Raw genomic sequence first — 22,579 nt, 5'->3', positions numbered from 1 at the left:
AACGTTCCACTATCTCAGCAGTGTAAGTCAAGAAGTTCTCTGGAGATGTTAATATCACCAAAGTGCAACTTAGCTGTTTGGACAGACAACAAACTGTTAATGTACTTTTTGAGAATGAAGTTTTAGAGTAGTCTTCACATAAGCTTTCTTTAAAAAAAATCTTGATATGAGATAGCATATGAGTAGCTGTGAGATTTAAAGTAAAATGTAATACAACGTTTTGGCCAAGATTCCACTCTAAGAATGGATTTGCACTGGCAGGTTTGATCCACATCAACACTCACTCCAAACAGAAAGCTTATGTGAACTCTGCAGAATCAAATGCGTAAACCCTGGTTTCTAGACAATGGTAATCTTGGTTCACCTTCCTCTAAATGCTCTGTTGACTGCAGAGGAGGACATTTCTTCCACAAACACTGGAAGAATTCTGAAGAACATAATGTGTTACAGATGAAGGGGGAGATAGGTTACAGGGAAAGTATCATTAAAGTTCTTCTCCTTAAATGTAGTGTATTCAGGGCGTGTTAGAGTTGATTAGTACGTGATTGTCAGAGGACTAGCAGATTTTCTTCTTTTTACTTTTTTTCCTTCCTGACTAAAACGTGTTTGAGGTAATATTACTCCTGAGTGAAAAGCTATTGGAACCAGGAAATTTTTACCAAGTGGTTTTGTCTGGTTTGCTCCTTTGTTCACTCCAGATAGTTCAGTATGTAAAAGCAAAACCAAAACAATTCCGGTGTCAAATTTATTGGCATTTTTTTATTATTATAAAACTGCACCAAAAAGAAATGCTCAAGTGTGTGATCTTCTTTTCAATGAGCTAAAGTAATAGATGTTTATGGCTGATGGATGTGGAGGATGTGCAGAAAAAGAAAACTGTTTGCAAGTTTTAAACAATCTGATCAATATGTTTTTGGAAAGGTCTCCATTAAGTAACTTTATAAAACTGAGTATTTCAATGTTTTTTTTTTTCTTTGCAGGCATTGTCTGAACTTTGTGAAATTAAGTTTGGGAAGTGCCATCCTGTGTGCAGTTTGGTGAGTTATTGACCTAAAAAAGCTACATCATGATGCTAACTTGCTTTGGCTCTGTGGATACATTTTCCTCATTATAAATCCCACCCCCAGCGGAGGATTCTTTGCAAAGCACATTAGTTTGACTTTTACCTTGCAGGTTACCTCCCTGCCACTTTGGTGTCTGAAACCTCTGAGCCCTGGCTGTGGTAGAGAGATCCAGAAACTGTCCTACCTGGGAGCATTCTTTAGCCTCTCTGTGTTTGCAGAGGATGATGTAAGTAAATTTGTGTTCCATTTCTCTATTTGTAAAGCCAAATAGAGAAAAACTATTTGGCTTGAAAAAAGATTTTAAAAACTTTCTTTGAAAATGTATCTTTTTTTTTTTTTAATTGTGATCAAATAAACCCATATGTGTATACAATTCTAACATATTTGTGGAAACTGAAGGGAAAAATGTTTATCTAATTGTTGTTCAGGCCAAGGTAGCTGACAAGTATTTCTCTGGCCCTGCCATCACCATGGAGAACACTCGAGTTGTCAGTCAGTCATTACAGCACTACCTTGAATCAGCAAGGGTGAGTTTCTTTTTACGAAAACATATTTTTGCCTTCCACTATAGAACAGATCAGACTTTAAAACTGTTTCTTCTTTTTCAGGGTGACATGTTTAAAATTCTCCACAACATCCTTCTTAACGGTGAAACACGAGAGTTAGCTCTTAATTACATGGCAGCTTTAGTCAACAACAATGTGAAGAAAGCTCAGATGCAGGTATTCATCCCAACTCTCTCATTCTACATCTTTCAAAGTCTAGTTGCCACATTATTATAAATGTCACATAAAATAACATTTAAAAATGAAGAAGTTCTTTTCTGAGCCAGTGTTCTCCCTGTTCCAGACTGATGACAAGCTGGTGTCGACAGATGGCTTCATGCTTAACGTTCTATGGGTGCTACAACAGCTTAGCATGAAGATTAAGCTGGAGACGGTGGACCCCAACTACATTTTCCATCCGCGGTGTCGCCTCGCTGTCAGTGTGAAAGAGACTCGTCTCAAAGCCACCATGGAGGAGCTCAAAAGCTGGCTGGCTGAACTGCGTAAGTTGAATCGTTTGAAAACAAAATTCTCAAAAACTGGAAAAAGAAAAATTATATGTATACAAAAAAGGGAAATGGTTGCAGTTTTAATAAATAGTGTTGACAGCAAAGTCCTGGCTTCCTGCTCTAATAAATTTACACATTTTACTCCCACAAATCCCTACTTAGTCTATCTGCTAATTTGGACTAACTCAATCATTTATGTCTTCCACTACTTTTGAATAAATGATTATTGTACTGTATTATCCTGTATCTATTTGTTGTGACTATTGTTTCTGCTCCACTTTCTTAATGGCAACAATATCTTGTACGCCTGCGACTAAAATCTATGAATATTGTTTTTTTTTTTTTTTTTAAAGCTGTGACTCTATAAAACTCAAGCATTACGTTTAAAAAACACTGCTGTTTTGACCATTGCATTTCACCTGTGATTTCAAACAGATGAAGATCCTATCAAGTTCCCAGATCCAAAGTTCCCAACTGAGTGCTTCTTCCTGACACTTCACGCTCATCATTTATCTATCCTGCCCTGCTGCCGGCGCTACATACGCAGATTGCGTGCCATCCGTGAACTCAACAGGTACTTCCTTTCACACAGACATTCAATGAATACACACAGCTTTTTGTCTATTAATATAATTATTCTCTCAACATATTAGGACTGTAGAAGAGCTCAAAAACAGTGAAAATCAATGGAAAGATTCTCCTCTGGCCAATCGGCACAGAGAGATGCTCAAACGATGCAAGGCTCAGCTTAAGGTAACGAATGAATTCCCACACATTTCTTTGATTTTGAGTAATTCCACTGCTACCTATTCTTATTTTAGTTTACTTAACATTTTGGCTAAAAATGTTGATTAGTGATGATGCATTTTTATAGAGCTGTGGTCCCTGTTTGTCCCTCTGTCCTTAGAAACTGGTCAGAGCCAAAGCTTGTGCTGACGTGGGCCTTTTGGATGAGAACCTGCTCCGCAGATGTCTGCAGTTTTATAGCACAGTCATTCAGCTCATCCTTCATATGGTAGACCCTGCCTACCCCAAGTGAGTCATGGCAATGCTGACAAACATCATGTCACTGTTTGCTGTCGTAATGCTGTACTCGTAATCAATGTCACTTCAGTTTTGTGTTCTTTATTTTAGCTTGATTAAGAATCTTTTTTCTTCTTTTTTTTAGTGTTAGCCTGCCGCTGAATCCCGAGATTCCCAAAAGCTTTGCTGCTCTACCTGAGTTTTACATCGAAGATGTGGCAGAATTTCTGCTTTTCGTTGTGCAGTGAGTTGTTCCTCCTATTTTATGATGCACTTGCATTGATTCCATTTTTGAGAAAGCTGTCTTCTGTTTTTTTTATGAGAAAAAGGGGCTTCATACAAAGAAATTAGAAACTAAAGTTACATTTATAAGTAAATAAAACTGTCTACTTCCTGGTTGTTTCATTTTTCCTCTTCCTCACCACCCCCTCTCTACCAGGTACGCGCCCCAGGTTTTATATGAGCCATGTATCCAGGACATCGTCACATTTCTGGTGGTGTTCATCTGCAGTCAGAACTACATCAGGAACCCATACCTTATCGCCAAGTTGGTGGAGGTGCTCTTCGTGACAAACCCTGCTGTGCAGCCTCGTACTCAGCGATTCTCTGAAATGATGGAAAACCATCCCTTGTCTATCAAACAGCTGGTTCCTGCTCTCATGAAGTTTTACACTGGTGGGTTTTATATTCATTGAGCACTTTAAAAGCACTATGTTAGAAGTATTAAAGTGGCACTTTTTGACTTTTGTAATTCATTGATTTTTAGATGTTGAGCACACTGGTGCTACAAGCGAGTTCTATGACAAGTTCACTATACGATACCATATCAGTACTATCTTCAAGAGTCTCTGGCAGAACATTGCCCACCATGGAACCTTCATGGAGGAGTTCAAGTGAGTTTTATATCAATGATGCAAAAATGTATTACAGTTTTGTAGGAGTATATACATATATGTGTAAATCCGTGGCTAATTCTTTGTTTTGTTTTGTGTCCCCTCCCCGCAGCTCTGGCAAGCAGTTTGTGCGCTACATCAACATGCTAATTAATGACACCACCTTCTTGCTAGACGAGAGCCTGGAATCCCTGAAGCGAATTCATGAGGTCCAAGAGGAGATGAAGAATAAGGAGCAGTGGGAGCAGCTGCCTAGGGTCAGTCTTTTCTTTTACTTAAATTTAGATGCAATGAAAGAACCTCAATAAATGTGAGAATTAGGTCAATAAATATTCCACTGCCGTGATGTTGTAAATGAGACACTTTGTGAAGTTAAGGTTCTCTGGATTTTAGTCCGTTTCTGCAGTGGCATTTCTTTTTAAGATGTTTTTGTCAGCTATAAGGACATTGTTGTCGTGTGGAAACTTTCAGGAGCAGCAGCAGAGCCGCCAGTCCCAGCTGACTCAGGATGAGCGGGTGTCTCGCTCTTATCTGGCCCTGGCTACAGAAACGGTTGAAATGTTCCACATCCTCACGAAGCAGGTTCAAAAGCCTTTCCTCAGACCTGTGAGTGTCACCGTTTCCACTACACACCCTGTCATTTGAATTCCATGCTCTGGTTACTCGAAAAAACTATCATCTGCCTCATGTAGACAAGCAAGTATTCTGAATAGTTCTGCCTCTAACACACAGGAGTTGGGGCCTCGGTTAGCTGCTATGCTGAACTTTAACCTTCAGCAGCTCTGTGGGCCTAAGTGCCGGGACCTTAAGGTGGAGAACCCTGAGAAGTATGGCTTTGAGCCCAAGAAGCTTCTAGACCAGCTGACAGACATCTACCTGCAGTTAGACTGCGCCCGCTTTGCGAAAGCAATCGCAGACGACCAGGTTGGCAGATGTCTCTCTCAAGTAGCATATTTTGTTTTGGCTGTGTGCAAGTTAAATGATTAAATCTTTTACTCTTCATCTCTCTACAGCGGTCATACAGCCGTGAGCTCTTTGAAGAGGTGATCTCAAAGATGAGGAAGGCTGGAATCAAGTCCTCTATCGCCATTGAAAAATTCAAGCTGCTAGCAGAGAAGGTAGAGGAGATAGTTGCCAAGAACTCCCAATCTGAAATGGACTACAGTGATGCGCCTGATGAGTTTAAAGGTTTGTCCTTGTTTTATTCCTGCAAAGCACAGCTAATGCCACTGAGTTAAAGTCCATTAAGCTTTTTTCTTATTTGGGTGCACTTATTTTTACAAATGTTTATAAATTCTAGTAATGTCTGCTTTGGTTCTACTGCAAATAAAGTATATTAAAAACTGCAAAAATATATAACGATTTAAAGCTATTGTTGTATTTCAGTTTTTGGGTAAGTCCACAGTAGTTTCTCAACATGTGTCCTCGGGGAAGTCAGGATCATCAGAGTATTCCTCACATTTTTTGCAGCTCAAACGGATTATACAGACGGCTTAAGCCAAGGCTATCTTCTGACGACAGACTTAATAAAATCGAGAAAGAGAATGTGGTGGACATACCTCCTTTGATTCCCAGATATGCTGTGCAGCCTACCACAGTTTATGGGAGTGTGCCATGCTGGAGGCTGCTGTATCAGCTGTCCATGTGGTCACAATCTGACATGCCAGGTTTTATTTTTGTAATGTCCAGGCATCCCTTTAACGGCCTACTGACATTTCAATATAGAGGGTACTTCATCAAAGCTTTTTTAAATTCTCCTGGATTTTTCTAGCTGTTTGTGTTTTGAGAAGTACGCTCATAATATTGCCTTATACTATCATATTTACCAGCTGCATGTTGAATGAATTCACATTAACAGGCAGGATTATGTTTTTTTATCGGATTGCTTTAATATTTTTTTTCCAATTTTCCCATTTGAATTAAAAAACTTATCATTTTTTAATGTGTTGGTGGTTTAAATAGTAGCCTACGCTAAAGGGAGATTTAGATTCATGTGCTCCTCTATGGCATTAGATCCAGCATATTCAATACCACACAGTTGCCTTGTGGGGGGAATATTGAGTAAATTAGAAATAAAACTAATGGTTGTATTCCCAGAAAATCTATTAGAAAAAGAGGCTTTGTCTTTGAATTATTTAGTTTTTCTCTGATGAATGTGTCTTGCTACAGACCCTCTGATGGACACTCTGATGACTGACCCTGTGATGCTGCCCTCGGGAAATATCATGGACAGATCCATCATCTTGCGCCACCTGCTCAATTCCCCGACTGACCCTTTCAACAGGCAGCCACTCACAGAAAGCATGCTGGAGTCAGGTAGCCTCCTCATTATGACTCTTAACCTCTTAAGACCAAAGAAATTGTTTGATATGCCTTTTTTTATTTTGTAGTCACAGAGTCCCAGTTAACCAGAATTAATTGAGTTTAATCCAAAATCATGTCTGAAATTTTCTGTCAAAGTTAAACTCTAAAAAACATTTTTTTCTTTTTTTAGTCACCTTAATTAATTGCTGCAGATTTGTATTTTAAATTCAAATCAGTTAGTTCTTCCTTAACTGCAAGCATTGGTTTGATACCGACTCTTGTTTAATCCACAGTGCCTGAACTAAAGGAAAGGATCAATGCCTGGATGAAAGAAAAACAGAGCAGACGGCCCCTCTAAGGACTGTCAGACGGCTATCGAGAAGGGATCTGTCCAAATCGCCTAAATTCAGTGTCACTCCTACGAATGATAACATTTGAATGGGGTATTAAAAAGGAGACCCGATTTTCTTTTCTTTTCTTTTTTTTTGTGCATTTTTTCTTTTTATTTCAAACCATTGTGATGGTTCTTAAAGCAAAATATAATAAAGATAAGACTTTTAATTGTTTTCCTCATGAGTTTGTGTACATAAATCACAATACACATATTTAACAATAGTTGGTTAATGCAATAAAATGCTGCAAAATGTTTTCAACACCAATGGTTTTACAGAATCACACAGTCACAAATCTTCGTTTATTTTTTGTTTTGTTACAGATTTTTTTTTTTTTTTTGCTTTATTACAGACTTATTTGAGGGAAAGTAGAAAAACATGATTTGGAACCATCTATAGTCTGATTGTTGCTTTATCCAGGTTGTGGTAATGGACTTCACTAAACATTAAACATGCTGGTGTGCCAGAATTTGTGCACGCTTACTCTTACGAAGTGAACAGCTATGAGTAAAGATGGATTACACATTAATGTGAATTAACATAAAACTTTAGCTGACCTTCGGTGCAGAAAAGTGTTGAGCAGTGGCTTTCCAACCTTCATGGTGATCGCATATGTCAAACTTGTTTCCCATGTGGATGTTCAATCTGAAGAGGGTGTGCAAGGGATCATGGGACGTTGTGGGAGCACATGTTATCTCAGCTGATTTAAGCCTAAATGGCTCTGTACCTGACCTGACCTTGCTGCCCTTAACTTTACAGTAAATTATTTCCTTCAGCTACATACCTGTTTTGCAATTTAGGATTTTGAATTGTAATAAATGATGGACAGTTCATACAATGTCAGTGTGTGTTCCTCAATCACTCTTTATGAAGTTGAATATTTTTCCCTAAATATACAGTCATTTAACTTGTGGTTAAAATGTACATTTTTGATTAATTTCGCCGTTTAAACTGTCATTTTTAGTATGATACTCATTTTTAGTGTATCCTCGTAGAAGAAAAGCAGACTGCTTGTGACCAAGTTTGGTAGGCTTCTACTGTTATCCCTTTGCAGTACGGTACACACGTCAAGTTTTAAAATTATACTGAAAATGTAATTTTTAGTAAGGCATTGACCTGTTTTATCTTCAATTTCTCGCGAGACGGCGCTGTTAGTGTTAATCTCTGGTGATGCGGCGACATCAGTGCGTGGAGAAGTGGGTAGAAATCCTGCAGTGTGGCGTCACAGCAGGAAAACAGAGACACCCCACTCCCTTTTCCTAAATCCGTAGCTCGGATTGGCTGGAAGACGCATTCGTCAACAGAATCTGTCCAGTGATTGGCTCATCTTCCCGTCCGTCATCACGCTGAGAGGGAGTTGACGTAATGTCTTCGGTAAATCAAGGCGATTCATCGATTTCCATTTTCGCCTGTGTTCGGATAAGGCGTTCGCTTTCTTTTGCAAGGGAGGAATAAGAAAAAAGAAGGGTTGTCGTGTAATTTTACAAACCTTCCTGCGACAAATGTCGCTATAATGGCTAGTTTTTACAAAAATGGACTTTGCAGCAGTATACGTGTGCGTAGATTCTGAATAAAAAACAGCTCCTACTGACGCCCGCGGGCTAACCGTTCTTTCCGCTGTCCGGTGCTGTCCTGCTAGCGAATCTTAAAAGGTAAGTGTGACCGGAAAAATGCACGTATATTACATTTTTACATTTAAAAATGTAATTTTTGTTAAAGACACATTTGTAATGCCCTTACTTATCACCGGAAATTTCTGAATACGCTCTTTTTTTCGTACATGTTTGAGACTTCGCTGTGGTCTAGCTAACAATTTAATGCGCAAATTTTAATAATATATTTTGTTTTTAGGCATACATTTAGACTCGATAGCTGTTAACATTCTGGAGGTTAGTTTAACCTCAAGTCTGTTAAAGAAGCTAAAGACGTCAAGCGTTCGTGTGTGAACGCTAGCTTTCAACAAATTCTATTTTAAATTGTACTTATGCGATTTAACATCAAATAGATTTTGATATGAAGCATCTTGTAACGGATAAATATGAACAAACTGTTCGTCCTGATAATAATAGAAACATGTTAACTCCTCCCTGCGCGATTCCACAACACGAAGCAGAGGATTAGCCCACTTCCGAGCATCGGAGAATTTAATTATCAGTTTTCTCAATTTCAGTTTAAGATTATTTTTTTTATTTCTACTGTGGAATAGCAGAAGGAGATGGAGGTAACATGCCCCCCTGCTCGGTATCTCTATAGCTCACACTGAAAAGGCTAGATAGAATTTCATGGGCGTATGCTTCCCTTAGGATGGCTGACTGCAAGCAAGGACGTGGAAAAACATAGGATATTTAAGCTATGTAGTCACTGGCTGAGACTGCAGGAAGTATGGCTTAAAAGACACTAACTGTAGAGAAAAGTAGCTTCATTTTTAAAGAACTATAAGCTGTGTGATACAAAAGTATTGTGTTTTTAAATGTGGCTTAAACATTCACTTTAGGGGTTTAATAGAATGCAGTGCATATTTTGGGGGGCTGCTTTTTAAAATAAAAGTCGGCCATATTTGTTTATGTCAAATGTTATGCTAAACTGTAATGATGGAAACTTTTACTTGAAATGTGTCACATTTAAGTCATTACACTTGTTTAGAGGTTTCTGACTTATAAATCATATTTATTTTTATTTATTTATTTTAGCTCCAGGATATACTGTCAGGTCTAAAAAATAAAAGCTTTTGCTCATGGAATGTGGCAACACCAACTGTCTGTTTTTGTGTTCCCACAATGAAGAAAAAAAAAACGTTTTGCAATAATTTGTGACGTTAGATGTTAATTTTGACTTAAAGTTTTAAGAATCAAGACTTGATTGGATTTGCAAAAAGGGCCCCATGAGCATCTCTGTTTTAAGTTCCACTCCAATCATATTTTGATCTATTTTAAATCTTTTAATTCTTAAGTCTTTTAATGATTAATTATGCAATTTCTAGACAAAAAATAGTGTTGTTTTCTACAACATAGTTTTTACAGAATGGGAGTAGTTAATTAAAAATTTGTCTCTAAGTTGTGGGCGGGACTGTTGGTGTGGTAACTCCGCCCCTCTCCCATCATCCATTTGTTTACGTGCTCTCCTGCTAGCTTGCAGCCCCTCACACCCTATCCTAACATTACCGATTAAATAAAATTGGCGAGCAATATTGGAGCTATCCAGCCGTATAGTTTTGATCCAGATACTAGCTCAAACGAGGAAAACAATGGATCTATTTGTCTGCAATTTGTCTGCGGAGCAAAGGGCTTTTAATTTGCTGTAGTTAGTCACTCTGACGAGCTTTTTCCTGCTGCATTTTTGCATTTGGTCCAGATTCACAATGATTTAAATGAGTAAAAAATACTCAGAAATTCAATTTAAGTGTAATTTTCTTTATATATGTCCTCCATCAAAAAAAAGTTACAAAAACATATTAAAAACACAATTTTCTATAATTTTAAAGTATTATCTGTTGTCGTTCTGCAAAGCTCATTCTGTGGTGACATTTTATCTAACAAATCTTTTCTTTTTTTTACATTTGTGCTCCATTAGGAAGGATTTACATACAGGAAGACGATCCCAAACTGAAAAACATGTCTGGGGCGTCTGTAAAAGTCGCTGTCCGAGTTCGGCCCTTTAACTCCAGGGAGACAAGTAAAGATTCAAAATGTATCATACAAATGCAAGGCAACACTACAAGTAAGTATCCCGTTGGCACACACGACAGCATCCACACGAAGCAAAAACCACGTCTTGAATTTATTCAGATCAGTGTACTAAAGAAGGTTCAGTGCACCAAGTACGGCAGATTGAGCAAACTGAATAGTTTAAGGTTTGCGAACAAACTGCCTGAATGAGAATAACGGGCTTACAGAGTGAAATTCTTCTTCAGAAGGGGTCTGTATGCTTCTTTGGTCCATGCTTGGAGATCCACCCGTCTCTGCACAGCTTATCCTGTGCCAGCTCTTCCAGGCTTCATCACAGAGCATCCTTTAGTGTAGTATTCTTTATTTCTTATAGTTTATGACTGTGTTATCACTAAGTGTTTTGCATCTTATTATAGGCAAATAAAACTTTCTTGGCAGAGGTTAATTATTCACATCAGTCACTACTCCTTTTTATTTCATTGCTGTTTTTTAAGAAAAAAAATAGCTACTTAATTGTGTTTTTTATTTTTGGGGGGTATTTTAGCCCAACACGTTTTTACATTTGAAGCTACCAACAGGATAAATAAAGGTTAAGATGAAAAAAAACATTGCCTCCCAGGAGTAGGAGAGCTGAATGTGATCTGGTATTTATTTATTTATTTATTTCTGATTCAGTCCACCTTCTTGTGAATGTGAGTCATCAGATTGCGAAGCGTCAGCCACCTCATCACACATCGCTGCTTTATAGGTAGAGAAATGGAGCACAAACGCAATCTGTCAACAGGCTTCATGACTTTCCTGAAGTCTTGACTCTGTCTTCTCTGCCTCATCAGGCTAAACCTATGTGAATCTTCCATAAGCTCCCCAGTAGATGTGGCTGACTTGTTCTTTATCTCTGAGACTGTAACATTGCTAAATCCCCACTACATTTGCTCCATATCCTTATTATGTCAAAGTCACCCCACCGTGCCTGTGGTTTGTGGCACATTTTGGGTGTTTTTTTTATGTGGGGGGTTAGTCAGCATGGGAGAGGAGCAGCACCTCCTTTCTCAAAGGCAGATTGCAGAGCAGAAAGGCAGCCTGGCAGACGGCCATACTCTTCCTCTTCATCAGGACTTCATTGCAGATGGTATGCTGACAATGCTGTCTTATTAGGATGCTGAGAGGTTGAGCTGTGCTTTGTAGCTTAAACATGTATGTGTTTAAGCTGTAGTGTGTGTTATTTGACATGCGGTGGGAAAATGTGACCCCCTCGTAAATGGGAGTTTTATGATGCCTTCCGTCTGTCATAGTTACCAAGGTCAGCCAGCTGGTTGCTAGTGTGTATTTTGAAGCAACAGTTTGCTTAGGAGACTGGGAGACACATCTCACTATGTTTGGTTGGATGGTCATGATAATTAGTTTATCTGCACTTTGAAATTATACAAATTGTTCAAAGTATTTCTCTTTCATTTAGAAAGGTTTTGTTGGTGTAATGTTACACACATTCTTTTTTAATTCCAGAAATTTTCACAGGCACAACTTTTGGATTAATTGGATCAAACTTCAATTTTCAGTTTCATTCCAGTTTATATAATGCACTTGGAAATTATGTTTTTTTTCATTTTTACTGGTAAACACACTGAATACATGATTATAAAACAAATTCTTTCATCTAACTCTTCATGCAATCCTATAATAAACAAAAACAAGACTAATATTAGGCTGTCATAAAGTGTAAAATGCGTCATAAAACTATAAAAGACTTCTAAAAATGCACATCAATCAAAGTTTGTCTGAAATTTAAATGTTATTTTACAGATCTGCTTTGTGTTTCTCATACTTGTGTATTTTCAGTTTAAGCTGTCAAAGAAAATAAACTAAAATATATGCATTTATCCCAAAGAGGATGTTACCTTTTTAACTTTTTAAATAATCAGTTTAAAGAGACAACAAACTCATATTTTTTCCTGCTTTAGGGGCGCTGTATTGATTTAAATGAACCCATGCTGTCCGAGACAGACGGTTTGTTTTATGAAGTTGCTTGGTCAGCTCGTATGTGTTGGACAGAAATGTGTGAGAGGCCATGACACCCCCTCCCCTATTGTAACTCACTGAGGGGCATATGTGTCTGTTTGTTTGCATGTGTCACTAGAACAGAGAAAGACAGAGCTTGGGTGTAAGAACAGGATGCGCCGGCTCCCCCACTCCATTCCAGTCTTTTCTCTATGCTCATGGGGGGAGCTAAGAGAGGGTGCCGGTAGAGGAACGGAAAATTGATTATCCTCTGTGCATGGTCCTTGCAGGCAGTCTGGAAAAAAAAAGAAAAGGCCTTTTTCAGTGGAAGCTCCTAAATGTCCCAGAGCTAATATAATTACGAAGAAGAAATTCAATGGCCATTTGCGCTAATTCATGGAAGTGTTTCAAATGTTGAGGAGCTGCAGCACATTCGGCTCTGATCTCTTCTTCTGCCGTCTCTCCTATTATGTAACTTCTATGTTATGCTCCTTACAGTCACTGATGCAAACTCTTTTAACCCCAAGCTGAAAACCATGAACCTGCTTTATTGAGGATTACAGTGTTTGTAGGAAACATACTCAGGTTTCAAGATAAGGTTTTTCATTTAGTAGCTTGTTAGCTTCTACATATGGAGTTATTTTCCTTAAAATTTTTATACATGGATTTATCTTCATACTAGGTGAGCTATGTGATTTGGTAAACTAAAAACGATATTGAACAAATGCATCAATTAGACCTTCACCTTTCAGTTCTACTCCTGTTATTGAGTGGCCTTTCGTTAAGTGCCAAGTGGGTGTTGACCTTACAGAAATCCTAGAGGGATAAACTGCCTCACTTCATGCACTTCAGCTGCACATGAGAGGAGGCCATCACCACCTCTAATAATGAACCCATTCTGTATGAATGTATTCTACAAACCCACAAGTGAGGAAAAATGGTCCTCATGGTGTGAGGAATGGTCATCCAGTGGCTCAGCCATACGTATGCAGGAAAGATTGACCCGGTTAAGACTAATAATCCACTGGGTTGTTGGAGATTGCCACGCCTTGTCTCTGTAATCCCTCTGACCCTTGTGAGAATACGCACACCCGTCAGGATGTCACATTCCTCATCAACTCTAGCTCGGATTGTTCTGGAGCCACTCATGCACTACTTAGGGATCACACTCCCACGTTCCAGATAGGTCTAATGAAAAAGGCTTTATCGGGTTTTGCTGGGTCAAGAGGCAGCATGTGTTTTTGTAGTGCTCACCCAGTTTTTTACATCTTCCTGTGATTTATATTTTATCTTGAAACATTGTTGTGATGTTTTAAAGATGAACGGAATAAAAAATTGAATGGTTTGATATTTAGTTTATTTAGAAATCAATAGTTATCTTGTTTTAATTTGTGATAATGTTGTATTTTTGGTGAACTACAAAGTGACATTTTTAAATGTTTTTTTTTTATTTTGAAATAACTTACATCTTAAATAGATTAAAACAAAGGTATGAATATAGATGATTACTAATATTTGTCAAATAATGTATTTGAAAATGATTGGCACATCAGTAAATGGCTAATACTGTCCATTCTTACAGCTTGGTCATAATACATGTTTTGTAATTGATCACAAACCTTGATATTTTGTGACTATAGCCTCTCACCATGTTTTTCTCTTGTGTCACTTGTCACCTGTTATCTAGTTGATGACAATCATCTTTAGATCTATTTTCAAAGCGTTCCAAGTGGTCTTTTCATTATGATTTGGCTGTTTTTAGACAAAATGTAACAAAAAAGGTGCAGTTTTCTAGAACATAGTTTCAGCAGAACAGCAGTAGTTCAGAAATTCGTCTTGGAGTTGTGGATGGGATTGTTCCTGCAAAGAAAGCCCTCCCCCACTCTGTATTTCCTGCTAGCTTACACCCCCTCACAACTCAACCTAACATTACCGGTGCAACAAAATGGCAAGCAATATCTAGCTGTACAGTTTGAGCGAGAACCCAGCGGTGATGCTAAAAACCAAGACCTACACAGATCCAGTCGTCTACAAGTGGATGCATCGACTGGAATGGAGCAGGGAGCTTCTGATTGGAGCTTCTACGTCACAGCTATAAGCTTTTTCAAATGCCATTTCTTCATCTGCTCCTAGTTCAAAATGGTTTTAATAAAGAAATACTCAGAAATGCAATTTTTATGCTCAAATTTCTTTATTTTATAATAAATCAAAAGCAAAATACCACAAGAAGATTTTAAAACACATCAAAAACACAAATTTCATCTGAGTTGGTCTTTAAGCCGTCAAAGTGCAGATTGTTAAATGATCTTATGAACTTGGTCACACAGTTCATAGAAAACATTTTGATAAATGATAAAAACAGAACATGGATGATAATTTTTGCTTCCCAATAACCTAACTTAAAAATGTGTTGTCTTAACAGTCAGGCATCTCTCTCTTTTTTTTTTAATTCAGCACCATAATCAATTACTTTCTCTTTTTATGTTTTCCATTTTTTAGCTGTTGAATGGCCCCAGTAGAATCTAAATGAAGGTTTTTGATTAACTAGGACTTATCAGGGTAGCTGACTGTGAATGCAGCCATGGCAGCAGCTGGAGAAAAAGTCGTGCCTGAGCACTGTTCACGTGTATGAAACATGAAGCAGCGTCACAGTGAGGGAGGATGAGATTCAGTTAAATGTGCATGCATATATATGCATACATAGAACTAATATATGTTTTAGATAAACATTTTTATCAATGGAATGTGTGAAGAATCCCTCTCTTTTCTCTACCTTTAAGCTGTTTTTTGGCTTGAAATTCTGCAGAATGAGTCAGTGATGTTGACATGAGGGCTGTGTGATGAAAACGAGTCATCATGCAGCACTCTTTGTTCTTATCTCTAAAGATTATCTCTTGCTACGCCAACTGTATGTTTAGGCTTGTTGTTATGATCTTTATGGTTGTGTAACGGCAATGTCATCTCATAAACTTCACCTCTGTACTGTATTTACAGGATTTCTGTTGAGAGTATCAGTAACTCGCTTGAGTTTGACTGATTCGTGGAAGTTATAATCACATGGATGTGTAGATTTATGCTTGGAATGTCTCAGGGTAAAATGTCCTTGTTTTGTTTGTGATTTACCAGCACGTCATTCTCCATCCAGAACCAACAGATTTCTCACATTGGTCTTGTGGCTGTGCTCACAAGGGCCTGTAGCTCTTTGTCCTCATCCCCTAATGATGAAAGCAGGGGCCAAAAAAGCAGATGAGTGCATGTTTGTTTTCACTTTTCCCATTTGGTCCTCTTGCCCCTCTCTTGGTTCCGAGCCCAATGTGGGTGAAGTTTCAGGACTTTCCCACATTTTAGGCTAAGATTTCTTTTTGTTCCCTTCAATCCTGCTTTCTTTCCAGATTGCATTGTCTGGTTTCCTTTCACAGACTGAGGGTTACATTCAGATCCAAACTTCACTGCTTTGTAGTCTGGGCACGGGCGGCTCGTTGGTGGGCATTATGCTTTTTTTGTGTTTCTCAGCATGACTGCAGAAAAGTATTATTTCAATAAAGCAGAGGGTCTTGGATCAGATTGGCTACCACAATTGCCAGCAGCTACCAAATAGAGCCATCTCCTGCTGTTGTCTAAATACTCTGCTGCTAATGAAGATCAGTTGAGGGTGCAAACATACTATTGAATACCCACATACACACAGTCTGAAGTCATTTGCTTTCCTGGCAGAGAAAGCTCTGGATGATGGGTGTTGGTCCTTATAAATAATTTTGAACATGAATCATTGCTGACTCTCCTCATTATTTGAACTGCATTGAAATGATACAAAAAAAATATTCATAGGACATTTTCAGTAAATCATTCAATTTCCTCTTTGTTTCATAATGTTATGATTACATAAAGACTAAAAACATTAAAAGAGAAACTTTTGCTTTTATTCTAGTGTAGTTGAAGAAATCCAGGTCATTGCTCTGTGCAATAGATGCTTGTTGTATGCAGTGAATGCAAAGGCCACTGTTATTTTGGTCTTTCTGCATGGCCTGGTTTATTCTGTTTTTCCAGCTCAGCTGTTCTGCCTGAACCTCATAATAATCTGCTGTTTTGGGACAAATCTGGACGACTCATCATAAGCAGAGACATGGAGCAAGTTCTTCCTTACTTTAAAAATTAATCAGAAATGGCATTTGTAGTATATGAAATATTTTTTTTATTGTATATTTTATGTCTTGGATTGTATTTAGTCTAGGCACCTTTGGCTTTTTTTAAAGTAAACCAGAGTTTATTTCCCCCAATAATCCAAAACAAATTTTCAGTCTGAATACAAATAAGTGAACCGTGGTCCGGGACCAGGAACTGCTCACAGACCCATGTTTTGAGGTGGTCTTGGTTAGTTTTTAATCGGACTGAGCTCCGGTTTGGTCGGAGTTTCCCAAGTCTGAATAGGCTCCGTGATCAGAGTTGAACAATTGGAACCAAACGGCCACCGTACCCGAGCATGACGGGATGTAAACGGAGTAGAGGATCAATAATGAGATGCATCGTAATGTGGTTGAATGAATTCAGGCTCATTCAAGAACTTTTAACGTGATACACATTTCTTCTGAAACGGTGTGCGTGTCTTCATAGCCAAAGTCTCCTCAGTAATCGCCTTGCAGCATGGCTCTGTTGTGGCTAAAGTAAGACCGAATCCGAATTCTTTCCCTACCCCTGCAGCTTCTCCCTACCCCTAAATTTAGCCCTCCAAATGAAGAGTTCATGGAAAAATAGTGTCTTCACATTTGGACGGCACAAACACTCAATGACACTCGTCAACACTCGATGATGTCATCAATATTCTCCAGTTCATCTACATTAGCGCTTCCAGCGCTTGGAAAACACATCACAACATCGGTTTTATTACTTTAAAAAGTCATTCTAAAAAAACAAGTTATTACTTACATTTAAATGTAAACGTCTGTGCTTCAGAGCACACCCACATGAAGAAAAGCGCTTCTCCTCCGCTGCACAGTATGACGCGGTTCGCCCTACCGGCAGAGGAAAACAGAGCTCAATCGCTTCGCTCTACCCTATTTTGAACCTTCGAATGCCCCTTCATTTGGAGGGAAGGGAGAAGCCGGAGGGGTTGGGGAAGAATTCGGATTCGGCCTAAGTGTTGTTCCTGATGTTGATACAGATGTTCAAAATTAGTCGGGGAAATATAAAGCTTAAATAAGTGAACTTTCCTGACGAGGATTGCACAGCTTAGGACTTCTGCCTCTGATTGCTTTCCTCTTGTAATTAGTCGATCAATGACTGAAGAGATCTCTAGTCACATGGTGGGCACATGTCCAGTTGACGGTATTCTGAATACAGACCAAACGCAAGGACTCGATCTGAACCAAATTAAGCAGACTCGGTCCAAACTGACAACTTTTCCAGTCCGAGTTCACCCTTCATTTGTTTTTTGTTTCCTACAAAATATTAATATTATAAAAAAAAAAGTTTATTTCTGTTTGTGAAATGTTTAATTGTGATGAAATGCAATTGTTGCCAATAACTGTAAATATCAGCTGTTGAAGAATAGGTTTGTTTGTAATCCTTTTTACACATCCTATTTGGTCAGACTGACCAGATCTACACAATCAGTATTCTACTAACACATAGAATGGAATCGCTCAGATGGAATTTACGCTTCTTGACTTTGTTTGAGGCTTTTTGTGATTCAGGAAGTGCTGAGCAAAATAACAGATCTAAGAGGAAGCACCTGCCCTAAGTTATGTGAAGCATTGCATCTTGAATCAAAGCTCTAAAAATAATAGTTTGTGAATATTCATACCCAGGACTACACAAAGAAATGCATTTGAAATAATTAATTTATTACTATTTATGATATAATTCTGTTTGCAGTCCCGTTCAACCCCAGCATGGCACTGCCTAAAAGAGGCTGTTTGATACCCCTCCTCTTTGTTGCAGTTCTGTATTTGTTTAGCTTCTGAATGGAGTTTTGCTGGCTTTGCATGTTGTCTGGTGGTTTCCAGAATCCTCTCTTTAGTTTGTTGGTGTGCGCTCTGGGAGGGACTCTGGCTGAGCCGCTAATATCAAAAGCACTCATGGTCCTAGTTGGGTATCGGTGCCTGTGAGTTCGGAGCAATGTGTGGTTTGGCTTAAGAGTACAGCAGAAAGATTGGGCAGCTGAAATCTGTCCATTCCTTCCTGTCACTGACAGTCTGTCGGCATGCAAAGCACTAGCTGCCATCTGCTGATGTATAAATAGACAGTAGAACAGAGCTGGAACAGCTGGCGTGTAGACCAAGTCAGTCAGTGACCTCTCCCCCCATGCTTTCTAACCTAATGGAGCAGCATCACTATGCTTGATTTATGCAAGTTTTCTTTTTGTGTGTTTTGTTTTACATTTTTTTTTTTAATATTACCAGACAAAACAAACTAAAGTGCAATTTTAATCAAATGTCAACAAAAATGTCTACATTTTTTTAAGATGGCTGTTTTAAAGGGACTTTGGACAGAAAGCCTTAGTCATAACAGATGACCTAATGTTTTGTGCAGACTTGGTTTTGAGCTGTAAAGTCCTTCATTCAGTGTTTTGTTCCATTGTCTTCCTGTACTTTTTCCCTCTTCTCTCTAAAACAGGAAGAGAGCAGTTTGTACTCGAATGAACACACTAATATATAATCTCCAGCTAAATGTGTCGATTTTATAGAATTTTATACACCATTTCTCTCACCTCACACAAAAGGTTAACAAGTTCATCAAGGCAGTTTCTGTTTTGGAGATGTTAAAGCTCCAACATGCTTGACTATTTCTCAAATGTGCTTAGCAGTATGTAGACGCTACTTTTAGCCCTCAGTGTTGAGCTGCATCCAGTGATAACTCTGTCACCTATGCTGTCGCCCTGGTAACCAGCCACCACACAGGCTCTGCCAAAAAAACTCTCTAGAGTCCTCGGAGCATATCTCTGTCCATCTCAATATGCAGCCCAGACAGAGTTTTTCTCCTCCTGTTAGGATTAAACTACTGGACAGGTGACTGTAGCTGTGCTTGTTCTGTCTTTTCATGTTCTCCTTGGCTGTACGACTCATGCACAAACACTTTCTCAGGAGGTTCACTTCTGTTTAGATACAACAGTGAACTGTTACAGTCATCAACATAATAGGGTGGTCAATGACATACATTTCACAATTCTGTTAATGCTTTTAAAAGGTTGAGCTGGCTGTTCTTTTCTCGAGCTGCTAATGAAGTGTAATAACTGGTGAGGGAGTCACTTTGCTGTAGTGTAGGAGAATTGTTTCTTATGCAGCATCTCACTTGTAAAGGTGTTGATCTAAAAGCAGTCCCTGTTGTCTTTCACTTATAATTGTGCCGTTTTTAGGCAGAATCCAAAAACCTGTGTGGTTTTCTGAAGAGAGGCAGAATTTCATTAGAAATTTGCCTCTAAGTTGTGGGGAGGACTGTTGGTTCAGTGAAAGCCCACCTCCACATCCCGCCATCCATTTGTTTATGCGCTCTCCCTCTAGCTTCCAGCCCCTCACAACCCCAACCTAACATTACAGGTGCAACAAAAGTGCTGAGGAATATTGGAGTTATCCAGCTGGACATTTTTGAGCCGGAATCCAGCAAAAACATGGAAAACCAAGATGTACATAGATCTAGTTGTCTACATCAGCATGGAGCAAATGTAGCTTCTACATCACACCCACTGGCTTTTTTTCAACATCACTTTTTCATCTGCTCCTGATTTATAATGATTGAACAAAGTAATACTTTGAAATCTAATTTTAAACCTAATTTTCTTTATTTGTCCTTTGTCTTGAGAAAAATACCACAAGAACATGGTAAAAACACCAAATACACAATTTTTAATGAAGTGTGGATGCACTATTGTCACATGGTTCTAAATTTTATTTATCCTCTCCTTGTTTTCTTGGTGGGTGCCAAAAACCTGACTCCAAGGAGTCAAAAATCCATGTCAAAAAGCATTTCCATCTTAAATGAGCGGCTCCATAGGTGATTAAGGAAGTGAGATTAATGTGTAAAGCCATTTCAGTTTTCTCTCGGTCTCGAGTGAAAGGAGCTTGCTTTTAGTCCCCATCTGGTGCTCGGAGACCTCCTAACAGCCTAATTAAGGAAGGGTGTTTTTGCTTTCCTGGTCAGATTATAGGCCCCACTGTTGCAGAAAATGTCTGCTAGCTATAACCAGCTGGGTGATGTTCTTTAGATGACAGGATGTGGTTAGTTAAATGCTATTCACCCCATGTTGAAATGGAGAACTCCTGTGGAGTGAAAGCATCCCATCACGCCCATATTGGTTGGAACAGGTACAGATAATATTAAGCAGCTGAATCCAACTGTTTCAGTTCCTGATTTGTGTGTCTGGCGAAAGGCCTGGTAATCACTGACCTACATTTAGTAAAAAAAAAATTGCATTTATGTTTCCCTTCATACAATCTTCATGTGTTCAAAGCAAAATCCTCAGTTTTTGGTAACTTCCATGTAGACTTGCTGACATATTTTAATTTAGCACTAGAGGATGCTCTTATTAGTTTCCATGTACGTACTATTAGTGTTATAACCTGTATTCAATTATAGGAGTAATAATTTTCCTGTACTTTTACAGTTTCAGTGGACATTTCCATGTCTATTAGACGTTTTTGATTTCTCAGTCTGACTGCGCTCGTGTTTGAGTTCTCAAATCAGTACAAGCTAAAAGCGATTATTGACTGCTGTTGTCTGTAAATCTGTTTTCCAAGTGACTCAATCATTTTTGAGAACAGTGACGAGGATTAGTTGAGACGAGAAAAAAAAAAGAAAAAGAGAACGCAGTGTGCCGCATCCTCCCCTTCTGTGCCAAGTTGAAGTTGTTATGGCAACCAGAGTCTGGCCTATACCTGTTACCATGGTTGAGAAAGATGGATTGATGACGTTGTCCATGAGGCAGCAGAATGTCTTCCATTTCAAGTCTGGGTTTCATTCATTTGCTGTCTTTAATCTAGATTAAATCTATAAGGAGTATTTTAAAACCAATAGAAAGTGTGGGGAATGAGGAGTTTAAAAAAATTTTGTTGAAAAAAAAAAAAAAATTGTTTTTCCCAACAAAAATGAGTATGAAACTTGTAGTGTGTTTTGGATGTTTCACTGTCCAGATGTTGTTGTGCTGTTGTCTCACCATCTTTCTTCTTAGCATCTTGAACTGCAAACAGTTTATTCCCCATTAAGATGCCCTTACATTGTTCCAGGAAAGGGGAATGGGGATGCTGGTAACCTAAATCCCTCCTCGTACCCCGTCTCAATTTCTCTTCAGAGGTGCTTGGGTCAGAGGTGAAAAAAAGCTTTATTTAGCCACCTGTTTAGCTATATCCTTTTTCATGCGTCAATATAGAAGCTGCTCCTGTTCATCTTAATCTAAAGATTGAAGTTTGTAATAATTTTTATTCTGCAAGATTGTTCAATCTTAACAGCATTTGCTCTGGTCATTACAAATTTAGCATGATTCAGTTAGCGTGCTGCTTTCTGATGACATTCGTTGCTTTTCTGTCAGCATGATTTGACCCATGGAGGGCGATATGCAATCTCTGTCTCTCCTCTGCTCCTGAATTATTGATTAGTGCAGTGGAATCCTCTGAGCACTCTGCTGGTGACATCTTGATGCAAACGGCTTTCGCGTGGTCTCTTGTCACAGAGACGCACCTGCCTTTCGTTTGGCTGCTCTTGCAGCACATCATTTGCACTTCATTTACATGAAACAAAGCTAATTACTGTTTAGTGGCCTGCACTGAAAGGGCAACATTGACTTAAACACCTAATGTATGCTAATACAGTTCATTCCAAATGCAGTCTTTGGTTTCTCTTGATAATCTGAGCTGTTTAACCTTCAGCTAGGATATTATTTTAGATTTTCACACTATGCTCTTAATGTTATTAGAACTCCTAAGAAAATGTATTTGAAAACCTTCTACAAGAAGTATTTTCACAAAAACCTATCCTACCAGTACCATACAGTGTAAGGGAGAGGCATGCCAAGCATAAGCGCAGATTCCTTCTTGTTAGGAAATGAATGTAACCACACAGAATGGTTAGGTAGAATTGTCTGCAGATTTATTAGGCATAAAACTCTACTTAAAGTGAGTCAAATTTGACAGTTTAGTCTTCTAGTGCACATACACACACAGAGGTTCTAAATGTGTCACAATTTCATGTGACAGTGAAATCA

At 38.6% G+C, this 22,579-nt stretch overlaps 2 protein-coding genes across 12 annotated transcripts in view; both read left to right on the top strand.

The window, feature by feature from the left end:
* Window positions 1-7,563, top strand: part of ube4b (ubiquitination factor E4B, UFD2 homolog (S. cerevisiae)) — a 17,670-nt gene extending 10,107 nt beyond the window's left edge. The window contains exons 11-27 of the mRNA XM_024292440.2: window positions 981-1,037; window positions 1,174-1,290; window positions 1,493-1,591; window positions 1,673-1,786; window positions 1,914-2,112; window positions 2,554-2,692; window positions 2,772-2,871; window positions 3,026-3,153; window positions 3,287-3,385; window positions 3,581-3,816; window positions 3,908-4,034; window positions 4,147-4,291; window positions 4,506-4,640; window positions 4,767-4,958; window positions 5,048-5,222; window positions 6,204-6,350; window positions 6,632-7,563. Of these exons, the coding sequence (XP_024148208.1) occupies window positions 981-1,037; window positions 1,174-1,290; window positions 1,493-1,591; window positions 1,673-1,786; window positions 1,914-2,112; window positions 2,554-2,692; window positions 2,772-2,871; window positions 3,026-3,153; window positions 3,287-3,385; window positions 3,581-3,816; window positions 3,908-4,034; window positions 4,147-4,291; window positions 4,506-4,640; window positions 4,767-4,958; window positions 5,048-5,222; window positions 6,204-6,350; window positions 6,632-6,696 (2,274 nt within the window). The 3' untranslated portion in view covers window positions 6,697-7,563. The remainder of the gene's footprint in view (window positions 1-980; window positions 1,038-1,173; window positions 1,291-1,492; window positions 1,592-1,672; window positions 1,787-1,913; window positions 2,113-2,553; window positions 2,693-2,771; window positions 2,872-3,025; window positions 3,154-3,286; window positions 3,386-3,580; window positions 3,817-3,907; window positions 4,035-4,146; window positions 4,292-4,505; window positions 4,641-4,766; window positions 4,959-5,047; window positions 5,223-6,203; window positions 6,351-6,631) is intronic.
* A 528-nt stretch (window positions 7,564-8,091) lies between these two features.
* The window catches only part of kif1b (kinesin family member 1B), a 53,758-nt gene continuing 39,270 nt past the window's right edge, over window positions 8,092-22,579 (top strand). For 4 of the 11 annotated variants that reach the window (XM_024292428.2, XM_024292430.2, XM_024292426.2 and 1 more), the window contains exons 1-2: window positions 8,093-8,382; window positions 10,301-10,447. In XM_024292428.2, coding sequence (XP_024148196.1) covers window positions 10,342-10,447 — 106 coding nt within the window. In that variant the 5' untranslated portion in view covers window positions 8,093-8,382; window positions 10,301-10,341. Of the gene's footprint in view, window positions 8,383-10,300; window positions 10,448-22,579 lie in introns of all 11 variants that reach the window. The other 7 variants (XM_024292431.2, XM_024292429.2, XM_024292435.2 and 4 more) reach the window with 3 other exon arrangements.

Source organism: Oryzias melastigma, linkage group LG7 (assembly GCF_002922805.2).
Source record: "Oryzias melastigma strain HK-1 linkage group LG7, ASM292280v2, whole genome shotgun sequence".
Taxonomy (NCBI): domain Eukaryota; kingdom Metazoa; phylum Chordata; class Actinopteri; order Beloniformes; family Adrianichthyidae; genus Oryzias; species Oryzias melastigma.
This window is presented reverse-complemented; position numbering and strand designations above follow the sequence as displayed.